At 40.3% G+C, this 19,403-nt stretch overlaps 1 protein-coding gene across 3 annotated transcripts in view; it reads left to right on the top strand.

Moving 5' to 3' along the window:
- The window catches only part of igsf9bb (immunoglobulin superfamily, member 9Bb), a 99,190-nt gene that overhangs the window by 47,094 nt on the left and 32,693 nt on the right, over positions 1-19,403 (top strand). For 2 of the 3 annotated variants that reach the window (XM_032576648.1, XM_032576650.1), the window contains exons 4-13: positions 272-423; positions 1,796-1,913; positions 5,712-5,853; positions 7,229-7,374; positions 12,444-12,586; positions 12,705-12,845; positions 13,258-13,374; positions 13,609-13,759; positions 14,182-14,305; positions 18,344-18,519. In XM_032576648.1, coding sequence (XP_032432539.1) covers positions 272-423; positions 1,796-1,913; positions 5,712-5,853; positions 7,229-7,374; positions 12,444-12,586; positions 12,705-12,845; positions 13,258-13,374; positions 13,609-13,759; positions 14,182-14,305; positions 18,344-18,519 — 1,410 coding nt within the window. The remainder of the gene's footprint in view (positions 1-271; positions 424-1,795; positions 1,914-5,711; positions 5,854-7,228; positions 7,375-12,443; positions 12,587-12,704; positions 12,846-13,257; positions 13,375-13,608; positions 13,760-14,181; positions 14,306-18,343; positions 18,520-19,403) is intronic. The other variant, XM_032576649.1, reaches the window with a different exon arrangement.

Genomic DNA, 19,403 nt, shown 5'->3' with positions numbered 1-19,403 from the left:
ATTTTTTATTTATTGTCTATGTGCTACTCATATAAAATGTACTGAAGTTTGTGGACAAATTGTGAAAACCTAAGAGGTGTTACTACTTCTGTCATCTCTCGCACTTGTCAGAAGTCTTCAAAAGTGTTTCTGAAGGTTTGGATGCTTTAGTGAGCTTTAGACCGACATGAAGACAAAATATACATAGATCCTGCATTATGTTAGTCATGTAAGAATGGTCCCTAATGGTTCCTCATGTAGTTCATGTCATTCCTGTCCTGTGTCTCCTCAGCCCCTCCCACATTCACAGACACACCACCTCAGTATGTCGAGGCCAAGGAACGGAGGAGCATCACGTTGAGCTGCACGGCGTTCGGCAACCCAAAACCCTCTGTCAGCTGGCTGCGAGAAGGCAGGCTTCTGATCAGCAGTGCCAAGTACAAGGTAGATGTTCGGTGCCATGCGGTTCCATCTATCCACCTGGGATGTGGGCTTGTTTTTAGGATGGATCTAAAATTGTTACTATTAACAGGATAGACCAAATGACACGGATATTGCACAACAGGGATTGATGTTTGCCAATGACACACAGTGGAAGTTGTTGCCTTCACATAATGGTATTAATGAAAGAAAGATATGCCATTCCAAGAGCATCCAACAATTATGCCAAAGTCCTCTATGGCCAGGAAGTCATAAAAGACATCTGGGCCATAAAGAAACCAGATGCTGGCTACGTTAGACAAAATTTTAGAAAACTGATTGGTCGAATCAAGAGTCATACACACGAACTCTACTAAGGTGTATGAATCAGTAGGTTTTTCTTCAGGTAGACACGGGGTTGAGAAAGTTTTAGTTGGAGCCCATACCAACGATGGAAAATCGTTGGTATGGGTCACAATCAAGAAGAGAAATAAGAGAGGAAGACATGCATCATAGGTCTTGAGGTGGGGAATCGAACCCAGAACTATTGCCTCTGTGTGCCGGTCCTACCGATGCATTAAGTGACGCCCTGACAGATTATAGTTATTAATGAGGATCCAGGATAATGCTTAAAGACCGGATCAGAAAGCACTACAACTCAGCCAGACACTGGGTGATTTATTTGACCTCTGGTGTTGGACAGGAGCTTGTTTCAGCAGGGATCAGGAGTTCTTCTGCAAGGGAACGGAGAAGTCAATCCTCCTGGGATGTAGTGTAGGTCCGCGGACAGGAACTCCTTTCATGTGTCCCGCCGCAAAACGATATGTTGCAAGCTACTGATGTTAGGGAAAGACACACATACATTGAAGAAAAATAATCATTTAATATCATCAAATTTTTATGTTTTTGCCCTGCGACAGACTGGCGACAACGTAGCTGGAGATAGGCACCAGCAACCCTCCCGACCCCATTAGGGACAAAGGGTGAACAGAAAATGGATGGATGGATGGATGTTTGACTTTACTCTGAATACACCAAATATATTCAATATATCGCCTGCGTCTATTTTAGCTTTAGGCTTTATAAACCAGTTCAGTGACTCCTTTGGAGTTGACAATGGTGAACGGGAATTTTATTTTGTCTCTTCTGTAAAAGAAAACAAATCACAGTTCAAAACTTTTGAATGTGTGCTGTACGTTTGGGAGAGGTGTGATTGTAGATTAAGAGTTTATTGCTTGTTTCATAATTGATAACTGAATGATGTTTTTATGGTGTAAAGCACCTCGAACTGCCTTATTGCTGAAATACATACAAACTTGACTAAACTTGACTTAAGCCAGGTTACTCCATAGTAATGACCTGTTTTTGAAAGCTAAACATTATTTAATGCTTTTAGGTGTCTGATGGGAATTTGACGGTGCTATCCATCACCCGGGAAGATCGCGGGGCCTACACGTGCCGAGCCTTTAGCTCCCAGGGAGAGGCCATTCACACAACAAGGCTGCTAGTACAAGGTTGGCGCATGGTTTTCACCGATTCACATTTTCACAAATTCCATCACTCTTGTATATTTTTTTCTTCATTTAAACACAGACATAATGAGAAGCTGTCCACACTGTGTTACCTTGCACCAAGAGAGCCATGAGTTTGAATCTCATCCTGAAATCTTTCTGCCTGGAGTTTGTATGTTTTTCCATGTGGATGTGTGACTTCTCTCTCGGTACTCAGGCTTCCTTCCTCAGTTCAAAAACATGCCTCTCTAAATTCATGCTTGTTAGTCCTGTGCGTCTGTGTTGCCCTGTGACGGACTGATGACCTAGCAAGGCAACCAGTCCAATAACTGAATCCTTTCCATACACTTTTACATCAAATAATTGGCCTTCATTCCTAGTGAAAATTCAGCAATAGTATATAATTATGTTTTCTGGGTATTTATAGTAGGGCTGAAACACGTCATCGGAGTAATTGTGATGACTCCGTTATTGAAATGTCTGCAAATTTAATATTTGATTAATCTTTCAATGGAATATATAGACTCAGAATAGGCCAATATACTCAGAGCAATAAATTAGCCAAAAAAAAGTACAAGAGAGCTAAAGGAGTATTGTTAGAAGTGTTAGATTGTCTCAAACACCACAGTGGCTTAACGGTGATCTTTAACTGTAGTTGTGGGATTTCTCTGTTTCCTTGCTGCTTATGGTTCATGTTCAGGATCTTAGATCTCATTAAGTCTTAAACAGTACTTAAAACATATGTATGCGTCATACTGTATAGATTTGGAGTCCACAAAGAGATTGTTATCCACAGCCAGCAGAGTCATAAATATCATTGTTACAATAAGATTTGTTGCACAACGCCGGGGTCAGGTCACAGTTCATGACTGTCCTGTATAATTTCTGGGAAATGCGGATTGATAGACGGCCTCCTGGAAAGCCAGTGAGCAGCAGATCAGCAGACGCCACAGAGCCAACCAATCTTCAGGACTCTGCTTGTTCCAAATAGGCTGGGTTGGCACAGGCACACACTGGCAGCCATCGCCAGCAACATTACCACCAGGCTCACATAGTCCTGGTTGTCCTTTAGACTAGCTGGCAGATGGAAGCACTCTGCATGTTCAAGTATCAAACTGCACGCTGCTAATCAGTGCTAGCATATGGGATAAACACTTTATCGCAGCAACATTGGCTCACTATGTGGGCGTGTGTGTCCCTGTGTGAAGCTAAATTCTAACAAATTACACATTTGTGTTTTCTTTTGTTTGTGGATCCCTGTTTCATTTCCAGTGGGATATTTGGAACCAGTCTAAAACAATAATAAAATGATACAACTCAGCAGTAAACCAATTTCAATTGTATCATCATGTTCTTTGTTGCTGTTTTAACCACAAATGCATTCACTCACAGGAGAATTTCTTTGTGTCATGATTAGAAAATCATCAGGAAACTTTGCACACATCCGCTCTATTTTAGTAAGTCATTTTTAACAGGATGTATATTTTCATCTCTAATCACTCTTTTAAGATTTAACATGAAAATATATTTAGTCATTAAAGGCACAAGTTGTTTTGTTATCTAGAATCACTTCTGGTCTCTTTTCCACTGGAATATTTCTTCATCATATTTTCTCTCATTCTTGCTAATTGAACTACAGCCTGTAGTTTACAGCATAGTGTAAACTACAGCTTAGTGTATTGGCTTTATAGACAGCTGCTTTGTCGGTAAGGGTTAAATCAAACCTGAAGTATATATACTTATATATATATTAAATAATCCTCTGTTATTCATTCTTTTTCCCACGACTACACTGGCACAAGCACGTGTAGATTTATTCTAATTACTGTATCTGTTTCCTCTTAGCAGCATGCACCATCATCTTTCCCATGGCAAATGCTGTATAATTATCTCAATATATTTTTCTGTGTGCTAGAAATAATTAATTCAGAAACGGGTCTTGGCTCCTCACCCATTCCCTTTAGGACGTCAGGGATTTGTCTTGCTACGCTAAATAGAAAGTTCTGTCTCTGCATGGACAGTTTGTCTTTTTCTCAATCAGTTTACTAAGCACAATTTGGCTCGTCCAGCCGTTTGTCCAAATCTGTTTCTACATATAGTCATGCATCATAACAAATGTCACCTAAAAACATTTTGCAAGACAAACAGTTCAGTAGATTTACAATGTACTCCCGTTCAGGTCAGCCATATATTATCTTCCTCTCTGCATTTTAGCAGAATGTAGAGATGGATGATTGCAACAGTAACAAAGTGAGCCACTAAAATCAGGGTTTACTTGGTCTAAATATCCATGACTCCTTTAAGAAGTAAACTGATTGGGACATATCAACATGTGGCAGGAGAAAAGTGGAGTTGAACCCATAACTGTCAGTTTGGAAAAATAAATGTTATGTTTTTTTTATTTTTTATTAATTCAATCTGGATTCATCCTATATATTGAAGACACAAATACTTATATTATTTAAGGAGAAAAAGTGTTTTTTACTCCCAAAGTTCCGCAGCTTAGAAAACTGAGAAAAACCCAAAAAGATTAAGATGATTAAAATCCAGGCAAGAAGATGAAACTTTCAGCTCCTGCTGTAATCCCTCTTCTCTGTCAAATCCGTCTTCTCATGATATACAGTACCTCTTGTCTTGCTTTTAGGTCATAAATATATGAAAATCTGCATCTATTATCAGGGATTCATGCTAACCAGTGATATCTTTTGAGGTGATTTTATGCAGATATAATTATAGTGAGCTTTCCTGGTCTCTGAAATGTTTTGGATTGTTATCCTGTAGGACATTTTCTATCTCCAGTTTCAACCATGCAGTTTACACTTCACTAAAGTGAAAGGTATTTCTCTGCTCCACCAGATCTGCTGTTCTTTACAGAAAGTAAGAGTTTGAATCCTGAGCAAACAAATGTCTGCCTTGCTTTTGGTGGAGTTGGAAAATGTTGAAAAATTGGGGGTTAATTTTTCAAAATCATATTTTCACCATGATATTTGATATTCATTAATTTATTAAAGTCACTGTTTTAAAACTAACTATTCAGTTAGTTGGGCTCACTAAACTAAGTGTTTAGTGAGCCTTCTAAATATTTAGTTTGAAGCTAAATATTTAGTTGGCTAGGTACATATTTAGTTCAACTATATATTTAACTCCTATGCAGCAAACTAAATATTTAGTTTGTAAATTACGTAAACGTTTAGCTAACTCAGGCCTAACTACTTATTTTTCCAACTCAGAGTTAAATAAGCTGAATATTTAGTTTATTGTTTAGTTTGCCAAGTAGCTAAATGTGTAGTTTACCAGAAAAATATTTATTTTCAAACTAAATATTTAGCTCCATTTCTAACTAAATATTTTGTTAGCATGCTGATGCCAAGTTTCAAATACAGCCTGTTCTATTACAGATAGTTTAAACCTCGATTTAACTAAAAGAATAACTTTTTTTTGATTCTGCTGAAAGTCTCACTCTCACTCACTCTTTTGCAGACAGAGGAAACATCAGACCTTTTAAAGAATATTTTAAGTTTAAAAAGGTTTTGATATCTCTGGATATCTTTGGCTTAGTTTTTTACGCTGAGACAAAGTCCACTTCAAAGAGTGCTGTTGTCAAGGCGACCTTAGTATAATCTGGACTGGGGTTTTCAGTTTTTAGTTTAGCTAAAAATCCGCACTGGTTATCAGTCGACTTCTCTGCATATCTTTAATTTAAATATTTAGTTGACCATTTTTATGTGACACATTAAGACACTACTTAAATGAGCTAAAAGTCACCCTGTATGTGTGCCACTGTTTTTGTGCTCCCACCAGGCCCTCCGTTTATTATCTCACCACCAGAGAACATAACGGTGAACATCTCGCAGGATGCCTTCTTCACCTGCCAGGCGGAAGCCTATCCTCGCAACTTGACATACACCTGGTTCTGGGAGGAGGACAACGTCTTCTTCAAGAAGTAAAGTTATGATCATGTTCATTATTGTTTGTTCTTCTGCCTTACGTTTCCGGATTGAAATGTCTACTCGTCGGCACCGATAAAAAAATCCTGCGAAGATCTGATTGTCTGCGGGAAAAATTCTTTAACTGAATCTGATAAGTGTGGAAATACAATGCGTAACGTTTCGTATATACATTCATGTAACATTAACTAGAATATTATTGAAAAGCTTATTTATTTCAGTGATTCAACTCACTCTTGAAGCCTTTATTTCTGTAATTTATGGTTATTTGTGACTTCAATCTTACTGTCATCAAAACATGACATTTGAGAGTAGAATATTTCAGACTGATCGGTCTGAAATATTCCTTTTAATAATACACATGTTTAAATCTGCTTAAAAAGTTTTTTTTAAAGGTACTTTTAATCTGACAAACAAATCTCATTTGCACCCATACTCTGCAGTTACTGAAGATGACTGTATATACAGTACATGGCTTAATTGTACAATCGTATGCAAAGCTTTTTTCTGTCTTCCACCTAATTCACTGTGAGTTAGAGAGGTGCAGCACCGTTATAACACTTACACACGTGGACCAAAAAGCCCACAGTGGCTCCTAAAATAACTTGAAACTGTCAAAAGTAAGAATAAATTCACAGAACCCCTAAAAAATAAAACAAAATGAATTCCAGCCAGTGATTTTCAGTAGCTTGAGATGTCCGCCTATGTTAACGACTCTCTCCCCAGTTTACAGCCCACCTACATGGTGGTTTAATATATTTTGATGGTGGTTAAAACTCTCAGAGTGAAATACTGTTTATAGTGAAATCTTTGGTAGTGGGATCAATAAATTTATCTGCTGTTTGCTGGAATTATGTTTTTGCTGTAGGGTAGAAACTTAATAAGTTGAGGGAATATGAGTTGCTGTGATGTTCAGTTACCTTTGAAGCCAGTGGATGTGTCGAGTTCCCAACATCCAGCCGTTCCGCTTTGATTTATAAACTATGCTCTGTGACAAGCACCTTTTATGACTGAGTCAGAACTCCACTTCCACAGGGAAATGAACCAAAAATGACAAAACTGGATACATGTATTATAATTTTTACAACGGTCTCACTGTATACACAAATGACAAGAGGATGAATGTATCTGCTAATATATTTTCGTCAGTAAATGACAAACAACAAATGTCTTAAAGGGTCTGAAAAATACTGCCAGGCGGGAGCTTCAGTCTAGAGGACAGTTGCCACTAAATGTTGCACTCTTTGGAAAAAATTACTAGTGTAAAAATGGTTCATTAGGTCACCACTTCCAGGCAGCTGGTGGTCAGATTTAACAGACTTGCTGGGACTTACTGAATTTAGATCCCAGTGCTTCTCTTCATATCTACAGTGACCTCAAGCGGAGAGTCAGTATTCTCATTGACGGTTCCCTCATCATTGTGCAAGTCAAGCCCGAGGATACTGGGAAATACACCTGTTCCCCCAGCAACAGCCTAGGCACACCACCGTCTGCCTCTGCCTACCTAGCAGTGCAATGTAAGTCAGCTTTCCACGTTTAACAATTTTATCCTCTTTTTTGTTGTCAGGATGAAGATTTTGTTACAGATCTTCTTCATAGTAGTGCTTCTGAAATGTTATTCACACTTTTAGCACTTCTAATGGATTCCTCTGATTGTATGCTAAATTAGCCTCATGTGCATTATAGGTGTATTGAGGCAGCACAAAGTCAGAGTGTCCCATTGAAAATGCATTGGCTTCCAATGTGTTTAAGTGGGTTTTCACATCTGATATGTAGACTTGGTTTGATTGGGGACCAGATTTGCGATATTTGCTACATTTTCAGCTGGTGCGGTTCGCTCTCACACTGCACTGTATCAAACTAGCCTTTGAAAAATGTGTTCACTCCCTCGCCTGCGATGGCCACTGAGAGAAGCAATACAGAAACCTCTGAAGAAGACAGAAGAAGAAGCAGTGCAACTTCCTTCTTCGCAAAATGTAAGCAAAAATGGAGTGGCGTCAGATTTTAGAGATTGTAGGATTTCTCTTTTTTCTTTGGTGAAAGATCACAAACCACTCTTCCCGCTAGCGCCAGACACAAGCGTTTGTTTTGGTTGCACTTACCCAGAATGCCCTGCGCTGTTGACGGCTTACTGCTTTTGGAGCGGTTTCGTCTGCTTGCCGTTCTCACATGCATTCGAACCACACCAGAGCTCCCTTCAACCGATCAAAGGCCTGGGTTTTTAGGTTGACTGGAGTTTGCTTTTTCGGTTCAAATCGCAGTTCGAATACACATTCACACGTCCCCAAAGGAACAAGACTTTCTAGACAAATGAGCTAGAGTTGGATTAAAGTGGATTAAACCTGGCTGATGGTGCTAAGATTAGACTTCCTAAAAAAGTATTTGGAAAACTGACAAGTCTTTCAATGCTCGTCTCAAGTAATGTTTGATCTGTTTATCTTTGATTTGCCCTACACCTAAAAGGAGGTTTGTTAACGTTATTGACCTACAGTGAATTTCCTCTTCTGGTTTATGTGTGTGGGTGGTGGTCAGAGAATGAGAGACACCAACCGCTGGAGTGAAACAAACATTGCAACTTTCGGGGAGGTTGTTGATTATTTTTCGCTGTCGAAGTAACAGCGCTGTAATCTGACCTGATAGAGTTTGGATATCAGGTTGCAAATCTTGTTTTTAAACACAGCGAATGTTGCTACTGCGTTTGTCAAACACATTTCCTGACAACAGTAATTAGCTTGACAGACACCGAGTTTGTTCCTTTTTCTCTGCTGATCGATTCGTTGCAATTGGGTGGCAGGCAGGTCAATCAATCTATTGAGTTGGGTGTGCCTGGATTTTAGATATAAAAAACTGCATGAATGGATGGATTTTAGCAGACAGTTGTAATGTTTAGACTCTGTATGATGGAGCTTTGCTGCTGCGCTACACAATAAAGAAACCAGCTCTGTGGACATGACAGGTAAACACAGAGGGAAGCCACTCCCTACCTGTCTGCTATGAGATGGGTGGAAGTGGCTATGAGCAGCGAGGGTGAGGGGAAGTGTTGGTCAGGGGGAGGAGAATCACCTAAAATCATTCTGACCTGTTAGAGTAAAATTGAGCGACGTGAGTGTACCTCCATTTCCCATCACCTGAATATGCACAAAGATCAGGTGACAGAGTATTTCTCCATGTGTGTTTAGTTTAAACTAGACCCTGCTGTAGATCATTCCCAACAATTGTTTCCTTCAGGTGTAAGATTGGTTTCTGGACCATTGAACCACTTGGTTCTCTCTAGCAGGCTGACACTTGCTTCCTTCTCACAGGTGAAAACCTAATCCCAGTCAAACACCTGTTTTCTCTTTTTGCTCTCCTCCCTCTCATTCCAATAGATCATTTCTATATTTCCTATTTGTACTCATTTATGTACATTTATGTGCTCACTGACATATTATCCCTCCCTCTCTGGGTTACTGCCTCCTCATTTCTGAGCTGGAGCGCTCCAGCGGTTCAGCAGTCACTCGCAGCTCCAGCCTGTGTGAATCTGTTGCCTGTAGAAAAGCTTGTGCCGGGTGTTTGGAGCAGACAGGGAGAGGCAGGAGGAGATGCGAGACCTCGTCGATTGGTGGTCGCTGTGATGCGAGTTAAAGCGGCGGATCCTTATCATTTCTCCTGTGCCCCCGACTCCGTGGATGGCTGTGTATGTCTGTGGTCTGTGTTTCTGTGTGTGTGAACAGAGATAGGCGACACCAGTCAGGAGAGGGAGGGGAGGAGTGAGGAAAAAGGGGGATTACATCATTGCTGTAAGACTGGTGACTTTTCTCATCAGACTGCAGGGGGCTCTCTGATTTGTTCTGTTCTATTATTTCCTCTGATGTTCTTCTTTTCATTTTGCTCCCCTTCTGTCAGCCATCAATGTTCTCCCTTCTCCTTCTGTCTCTTTTCTCTTCCTGTCTTTTTCCTTGAAGGGCTGTGCCAGCGAGTAACTTCCCCTCAGCATCAGTGGGAACTAAGCACGACGTGAGCGATAGGGCTCTCTGAGTGCTATATTTAGAAACCTGGCTGATATTCTTGTCTGTGGTGCCGGTGGCGGCACTCCTCTGGGCTCACAGTCTGGGCTTCAGGACAGACGTGCTGCAAGTCCTAAGTTGTCCAAGCCATCCAGCTTTCCCACCTCACTCAGTCACTTGCTCTGCTGCTCATTTTCTCTTCCTCGCAGCTCTTTTGTTCCCCTGCTTCTCAGTGACAGTATCCCATCGCCAGCTCTCCTCCAGCGGCTCCACTCTGCCTTACGTCATGCAGTCACTTCTATCTCTCACCTGTCCTGTTTCCCACGCTCAGCCTCACTTCTTCTCCCTCTATTGCTCTGCTGATAGCTCTCCCCTCCTCCACTCAGTCACCTCATCTTTCATGCTTATCACCCAGTGCATAATGGGAAGCTCTCCTCCCTGACCTTAGTGAGGCACCACAATGTTCTGCCCTGTCCTTCAATTTCTGGATCAACTGCAACTTTTCCCTTTTTTTTGGTCTATTCTTATTTAGAGAATAATGACCTCTTTTTTCCCCCCCCTTGTCTGATTTTAAAAGGGTTTGATGACTGAATCAAACACCAGTTGAAAGAAGGTTTTATGATGCGGAGGGGAAAGTGGGAGGTTTATTCACATGCCTTGCAGGGAAGGATAATTAGCATAATACATCTTTGTTCCAGTAAGTTCTGGGCTGTGTGTAGATGGCAAGAGAGGCTTTAAACCTCACCTTTAGAAAACTGCTGCAAAAAGTGAAATCTTGGCATCGCCGAGTCATAATATCCACCATTAGACGCTGTATGTCAGCCGGTTTGGGAGTGAAACCAGAAAATAAATCTTTTCTTGTCTGCATATGGACTTCACAGTGGAGCAGTTTGCAGCAATGTGTCTTTGCAGGACACCGTTAGGTGTGATGTCGTGGGTGGGCGTGGTTGTGTGTGTGTGTGTGCGCATTGTTGTTTGACATGTGTCTCTGTGTTGACCTGTCCTAGGTGTGTCTCACCTCTAGCCCAATGACTGCTGGAGGTAGTGTCGATAGGCGGATTGATGGATGTTCTGCATACCAAACATAAACATTTTTATGCTTTGGCTTAATTATGCCGAGACTTTTTTTTTTTTTTTTTTTACCCCTCCAGGGGTCTTTTGTGAGCTCTAGTGTCCCTTATATGACAGTAGGCTGACAGAAAACAGAGAGGGGGGCAGGGGGAAGACATGCGGCAAATGTTGTCGGGTCCGGGAGTCGAACCCGCAACGGCCGCGTCGAGGACTCGAGGCCTCCAAATATGGGTCGCGCTAACCCCTAGGCCATCACGGCACGCCCCAAATTATGCAGAGACTTTAACTGCAAATGTTTGATTTGGTCAGATAAGACCAAGACTAAATTCACACAGCAGGCAAATGTGACCCAAATGTGCCCATATTTGATTTTTTATGACTGTCTGAATGGATCAATTGGATAAAAAAAATAATAAAATCTGCTACGTGCCATTTCCATATGTGGTACTAAATCAGATACGCAGTCATTTTGCATTTAATCCTACTTTTATGTCATTGTATTGAGGCGTCTGTTATAATTCTGCACCAGAAGAAGCCAGACTCTCTAAATCCAAAAGTAAACAATGGTTGAAAATTATAAATATGATCCTAAGAAAGAAGTCTGTCAGTGAAGCGGATTACATCACAATGTCACCTCACCTGGTCTGAGTACACATCCAATCAGACTTCTAGATGCATCTTCTGCATTGACTTCATCTTCAGTGAAACACACCGAATTCTGCAGCACATCTACATGTTAAGGCTGTCAAAGTCAAGCTAGCATAACTGACCTACTTCCGTCTCCCTCTCTATTCTTCTATATTAAAACTTTTTACTGACATTTCAAATGTGATACCCTTGGGCCTTGTTAACTAGTTGTCATAATGTTGACAATTAATAGCAAAACACTGCGTCCCTTTTTCTTCTAAAATTTAGTGCGTTATGTTGACAGCTTGACAGCTAAAACCAATGACGGTTATCGTCGGCGAGCCATTATTTTGCCGTCCAGCAGGGATCTGGGAGACGGGATCTTGTGTGTGTGACGTCACATTTCAACTTACCTCAAATACTTTATTGTAAGCTGTGAAACCGTAGATGTGCGCACATTAGAATAGTGTGTACACTATTCTTCTATTAGAATAGAAGTCTGTAAACATAGACTTAGGTAGAAGTTATGTACTCCAGGTAAGATGCTCTCTGCTCTTAATGATAGCATGCGAAACGTACTGTTTTCACTGTGTGTGCCACATCAGTTGTTGGAGCCTTTCATGGCATTTAATTTGGGATAAAACTGATGAATTACTCTTGAATTACTCCACACATCAATATCAGTGTATATCAATATTAGTGATATACACAAATGCTGTTCTGAGATCAGCTGTGCTCCACGCCAGGTGAATAAATTTGTCACTGTGCGGTGAGCCTGCTGTCTAAAGCCGAGAGATTTCCCAAGCCTCCTCACACATCTGCTGCGATAACCAGCCATTTGGTTTCCCTCACTACAAGGGGTGATTTTTATTAGTCGCCTTTTCTCTTTCTGTAATCACCAGATCCTGCCCGTGTGGTAAACATGCCATCTGTCATTTATGTGGCCATTGGTCTCCCAGGCTTCATCCGCTGCCCAGTAGATGCCAACCCCCCTCTAACTCTGGTTAAGTGGAAAAAAGACGGTCTCCCTCTACGGATAGACAAGGTGATTCAGTTCGGTTTTCTGTGCCTTCATTTTTATAAACTTCTAGATAGTGTAGTAAAAATGTACATATTCAGGATTTGTTATGCAGTGGATAAACCATTTCGATTATTTATCACAGTACCCTGGTTGGAGCCAGATTGATGATGGGAGCATCCGTGTTGCAGAGGTGACAGAGGATTCTCTTGGCACCTACACCTGCATGCCTTACAATGCCCTGGGATCCATGGGATGGTCTCCTCCTGCTCCCCTGGTGCTAAAGGTAAACACAACAGCAGCACAGCAGCTGATCTGGACTTCACATAAACCGTTTAGCCTTTTCTCACACTGATTACCCACCTACAGTGGATATGCTTTAAATTATAGTCAAATCTCTGTTACTTTTACTTTACCTCTGCCTAGAACTAAAGAAGAAGAAAACAGCTGCGTATAGAGAAATTGCACGCTGTAACATTCTGCCGTCTGTAATTACATTAACTGCTGATCATGTAAATTGTAAAAAGAACCGATGGAATGGGTGAACATAATTATTACTGTTTGTTTTTAGTAGGGATGCACCAATCTACTACTTTCTCTTCCGATACCAATGCAGATATGTAACGGGAGTCCTTAAGTAAACTTGAGGCACACTCAGCGTTTCCCTTACACATTACGGCTGTCTCGCCAATGTACAGGACCCTCCAAAATTCTCTGTGGTTCCTGGAGGGGAGTACAGGCAGGAGGCTGGAAGGGAACTTGTCATCCCATGTGAAGCAGAAGGAGATCCTTTTCCGAATATCACATGGAGGAAGGTACCACCCTCACACCTTGTTGTAGTTCCAGTTTCTTCACGTTCTTGTTAATCAGTGCCTTATGCTGTGTCACATTCAGTATTTTAGTACTTGGATTTTGCAATCTCCCCTCAGATTGAATCGACTAAGCCTCTTAACAACATTGTCCTTCTTTCTTCAGTGTTTAAGACTTTGGATTGCGTGTGCCTCTTGTTCATTGTGTCTGCTTATTTCCTCGGGCGGGGCGGACTGCAGGTGGGGAAGCCCAGTAAAAGCAAGCACAATGTTCTGCCTCGGGGCAGCTTACAGCTGAAGTCGCTCATGAAGGATGACCACGGGGAGTGGGAGTGTGTCGCCACCAACGTTGCCACAAGCATCACTGCCAGCACGCATGTCCAAGTCATAGGTACATAAAAACTAACTGCACTCCGTGATTGAATAATCTGTACGACCACTTCTTTCAAGAATAAGTTGCAGTAGTTTCTTTCTTCCTTCTATATGGCTTTATTGGTCGTTGCTGTTTGCAAATGGCCTCTTAACCCTTGCCGAATTAATTGACAGCAACAGTTGCTTATCTCAGTTCACTAACCCGAACCCTTTCCTTCATGTTAACACATACCTGTTTTAATTTCTGTAAGCTTTTCTTGTGATTTTATAGACTGTTAGTCAAACTTTGTTTTCACGTAATTGTGCTTTGGGCTGCTTGGGTTCTTAACCTCCGTGGCTCACAGTTAATTTGTCTGGCAGGTAAACTGAATGACGTCTGCATAACAGCGACACTCAGCGACTAATATGCCCCTTTAAAAAACTTCCCCCCCGTTTTCATAGGCACAAGCCCCCACGCGCCCACCAGAGTCCGCGTCGCAACCTCCTCCACCTGGGCCAACATGTCCTGGGAGGCCAGCTACGACGGAGGCTTCCAGCAGACATACTCAGTCTGGTACGGCCATGTGTGAGTCATCCCAGCATGCTTTGCTTCCTGCTTTTTCTTCCTTCATTATGTCCTTATTTTGTTGCTGGATATGTCTTTTCTAGGGTTACGTTCAGAGCAGTTGTAAAACCGCAGAAATGGGGAAAGTACAAGGAAATCCAGTTTCAGTGAGTTTTTAAAGACAAAAAAAAAAGAAAGGTGATTGCAACCTATCTGAACATGACCCAACTCTACCCTGCTGCTGCCGCTGCATCGCTCTGCTTGACTGGGCCTCAGTTGAAATGCTTGTTGTAGCTAATACTTAATACAATGGAAACATTTTCTGATATGATAAGAATCTGAGCAAGCCGTTACTGTCTACGGAGCAAGTTGATTTATAAGTTGAAATGTATTTGATAAAAAAAAAGAGCAGAATTTTGTCATAATCCTCTTTTAAAAAGCTCTCATTGTATGTGAACTTGAATATATTCAAACTGAGTAAAGGAAAAATATTTACAAGCAAATTCCTAAACTCCCTCATGAAATGTTCTCCTGAATTGTCTTGACTTGGAGCATGCTGGCTGCTTTGTGTTAATTATGACACTGACAGCCCACAAGTAATCCACAAAACCCCTACAAACAAAACTAGAAACAGTTTTTATTGGTCTATAACATCAATCTGAGATGCCATGTCTTCAACACAACGATGAACAGAAGATGATTTAATTGATCCTTTATTTACAGTGGAGACTGAGCCTTCATGACATCACACCTGACCAAATATTTAACTTGGTAATCAGGATAGTAAATAGCTCATTGTTGCTATTTCTGCTGTTGGACAGTGACTCAGAGTAACTTTGGTGTTTGAAATTTGAATGTCCTACAAATAAACTGTGGAGCAAAATGATGAAAGAAAAATCTAAGTCTGTCTAAGCTTTTAGGCCGTGTGTCAAACTCAAGGCCCGTGGGCCAAATCCAGTCCGCCACAGCTTTTCATGTGGCCCTCTAGATTCTAGACTAGACACTATGTTTACTTAAATATTACCTAATCAATCAAGTCAGTGCAGCTTTTATCTGTTTGCTGCCAAATTATATCAATCATTTCCTCCAGTTTTTTTTTAGGATTATCGTGGAAATTCACAAAAAATTAACAAATCCCTGCACTTTTTTTGTACTAATAATTTGGAGTTTATTGCAGATTTTTCTGAAAAGTTGTCAAAAGCTTTCTGAATTGTACAAAACAGCTGCCTCAGCCTTAAATGATGTCAGATTATTGTCCATAATCTATACAGCGAGTAATAAAAAGTCGCATTTACCGTCATAAATAAGCGCAAATCTCGCAAACATCTCCAAAGTAGTACCACAAACACTTGTGTTTTATTGCAAAAAATCACAAAAGGAATCACAAAAGCCTGGAGGGACTGAAAAGATGTTCAATAATGTTTTAATTTTAAGAATTCATTAATATTTTAACAGTTTGTGAACAGGTTTTATCAATACATTCTGGTACAACCGGCCCTTTAAGAGCATTCATGATCTTGATTTGGCAGAAAATGAGTTTGACACCCCTGATTTAGGCTATCAACATTGTAACACAGTATGTGTAGCTATAATTATGTGGTATAATAAAAAAAAAAGTGATGGTAAACTACAGTGCATGATAATCAAGTCTGAATTGTGTAAAAAGGGAATATATTTAAAGTACAAGGTGACAGAGGTGATGATTCCCGATTCAGACGTGCTATAAAAAAAATCTGTCAAGTCCTAATTTTATTCTGATCACTGCCACCCATCATGTTTTATTAATAAAGTGAAGTAACCAGAGAGCAGAACGAATAGGAAAACAAGCAGACAGCGGCTTTAATTAAAGATATTCATACTGACAGTGAGCCTGTGTGATCAGCACTCGGATGGCCGGTGTCACTGCAGCCCTGCTGTCATTTAGAAGAGCCTTCAAAACGCCGCGGATGGATTCCTGCACAGCTGACTTTGTCACACCGCTTAATAGAAGATGTGCAGTGACTCGGAAACGTATTCACGCCCCTTGAATGTTTAGTTTTTGTTACATCAAAAAATACATAACCCATAAACGGTATTCAAGGGAGTGAATATTGATGCAATCACTTATTTTATGTTAGATATTTTTATTAAACTGTGATTATTTTTTTTCAAATTAGTTTTCAATTTGATGTTAAAGTTTGTTTGTTTTTTGTCGAAAAGGCCAAATTGTGTTGATCACTGATGATTTGTAAAAGCAATAAAAAGTGTAAATCCTCCAAGGGAGTGCTTTTTCATAGGCACTGTAAATATAGTTACATATATCTCATTGGAAATTTATGCATCAGATCAACACTAAATAGTGTATTATTGTAAATGTCAAGTGGAAGGACGCATGGTTTTGAAAACACTTCCTAGAGTGAATCTTTGTGGCTTGTAATATGTACCAGATCTGCGCATGTTGACTATGAAAGGCTGGCCCACCTTTCATTACTCATCAAGCTCAGTCAGCCTGAGTAGAGTGAGACCTCAATTACTGTGTCTTTCCAAAGACTTAGTTCTGGACTTTGACTGGGCCATTCCAATATATAAATCTTTTTTAAAAATCTAAATCATTCCATTATAACTCTGGATTCCTAGGATGGATATCCTGCCGGACGGTGTACCTCTGCCACAGCCTCAAGACTTTTGATCTCTAACAAGATTTCTTCACGTATTTACTTCCATTAACTTTTTCATGAACTTTGACCTGCTGTCTTGTCCCTGTTAAAATAAAGCCTCCACACAGCATAATCCTGTCACCGCCGAGGTCGGTGTGCTTAGGGTGATGTGCTGTGTTACTTTTTTTCTCTTATGGTTTCCTATTAACATTGGCTTTCATGTTGCTTTAAGGTCCATACTTTGGCGCAAATCTTTTTTTAGTCTGAGCAGGTGGTTTCTGATTGCACTGGGCTTTACGTAGACAAATTAAAGAAAATGGGACTGAATGTTAATGTATTCTCCTGATTTCAGTTTGTAAAAATAACAATAAAAAAAACATGTTAGTTTCCTTCTACCTTACATTTATTAATTACTTTGTGTTGGTCTTTCACAACAACATCCCAATGAAATGTTTTGAAATTAAAAAGATCACGAGCTCTGAATACTTTTTCAAGGTACAATATTAAATGCACTGTAGAAATGTAAACATCACATTTATCACCTTTTAAAACTGTACTCCAAGCGGTTTGTATATTTTTAGCTCCTGTTATTGTATACATTTATACAACCCTGTATTTCTTTACAGTAAATAAGTGCTATGGATACAGTTGCAAAGTTATTGCATGTGTGTAGTTGTGTGCTTCAGTTGGTGATGCAGATCTTTCAGTGTGAGTGTATGGCATGGCCAAATGGCAAAATGCAACAGCATGACGTTGGTACTATTAACTGGCTGCCATGTTCTGAATAAAGAATAAACTGCATTAAAATGTTAATGTTTTAGTGAATTGCTGCAGAAAGAAAGAAAGAATCTTCCAATGTAATTGACATATTTACTGCCTCGGCAACTGTTAGCTGAAGCTAAGCCCAGCAGTCTGCAGTTTGGAACTGAATCACAAACTTAGCATAAACAAGCAGTGGCCTTGCTGCTTATTGTGTCAAACTGGTCGTGCTGTATTGAATTAAGGAGGCAGACATGGTGTGTTACACACAGATTACCATGGAGGTACATCACAGCTAACCTGACCATGTTCCACATGCAAGATAAACAGTTGTCAGGTTCGCTATTTCCTGTACGCATTGACCAAGCTAACTGCTCTGGAAGTTGATGACTGTGTGTATGTGGCAGCCATGTTGGATTTTACAGTCAGGATCTTCTTCATTTGTAGTTATGGAGTTGTTCAAGTGTAACACACCAACAGGGTAACGTATTATCAGATCCACTTTCCATCAACTACCCAAAAGATGAAATATCCAGTTTCTAAAGGCATCAATAAGTGTTAGAGACATGAACAAGAGGATCACTGAGACAGTTCCATTATTTTACTGTCCTTTTCCCCCATGCATGTCTTCCTGTTTGTCCATTCACATTTCACTTCTGCTCAGGCTGAAGAGGGAGCGTTTAGGTCCACACGACTGGGTTTCCATACCGGTACCTGGAGGCCAGGACTGGATGGTGGTGCCGGGCTTGGAGCCAGAGACAACGTACCAGTTTAGTGTCCTGGCCCAAAATAAGCTTGGCACAGGCCCCTTCAGCGAGGTCGTCACTGTGAACACTCTAGGTGAGTATAACAGCCACTCACTGGGAAGAAATCCTAAGTTAATGTGACTTTAGAGGCTGGGTGAATACAAAAGCAAGTGAACCACCTGTTTAATTGTTATGTTAAGTCACAGTACACTTCTATGTTCATAAATATTATCAGGTAATTTTTTTTACCGGATAGATGAGTAAGTGCTGCTTCTGTAAGGTTGCTCAGAACTCAATTCTGTCTGTGAAAGGCGCTTTATAAATAAACTTTACTCACTTACTTATCTTCAGTGCTGCTCAGGTCTGTAGGGGTGAGCATGTGACTGCTGATCGAGCTTTTCAGAGCAGCTGCAAAAGCAAATGAGTTGGATTAGCAGAGCTTGCCAAAAACCAATGGTGTGGAATATATTCTCTGCTATCTGAATATTGAGCTATTAGCATGTTATGATGGTTGTGTGTGGCAGTAGTATTATACAGAAACAATGTCTTTAATAAGGGGTCTTCAGATGTGTTGCAAGCCTGACTGCTACTGGAGATCCTTCCTGCCCACAGCATCACCATCCACCATGACTGTGTGAAGACACTTGGATGATATGAGTTATGACAACATTAAAGTTTCCCTCTGAAACAAAATATTTTTAAATTGAATAAAATTTTAATTGAATATTTAGAACATATATTTTAAACTCAGCATCTTGTTCCCAGTCAAAGGACTTTTTAATTTTTTTATTTTATTTTTTTTTACAAAGATTGATTCAGGGTTTCTATTGCTTAAATCTAAAGTCATAATTACAACAGCTTTTTTAACATCTTAAAAGTGATTGTTGTTCTTATTTAGTAAAGGTGTCCTTTTGTTTAACCAGCAGTTATCAGAGTAACTGGTATGGGTTTAGTTATGGGTTTAGTTTGGTTATTTCA

Source organism: Xiphophorus hellerii, chromosome 11 (assembly GCF_003331165.1).
Source record: "Xiphophorus hellerii strain 12219 chromosome 11, Xiphophorus_hellerii-4.1, whole genome shotgun sequence".
Taxonomy (NCBI): Eukaryota; Metazoa; Chordata; class Actinopteri; order Cyprinodontiformes; family Poeciliidae; genus Xiphophorus; species Xiphophorus hellerii.
This window is presented reverse-complemented; position numbering and strand designations above follow the sequence as displayed.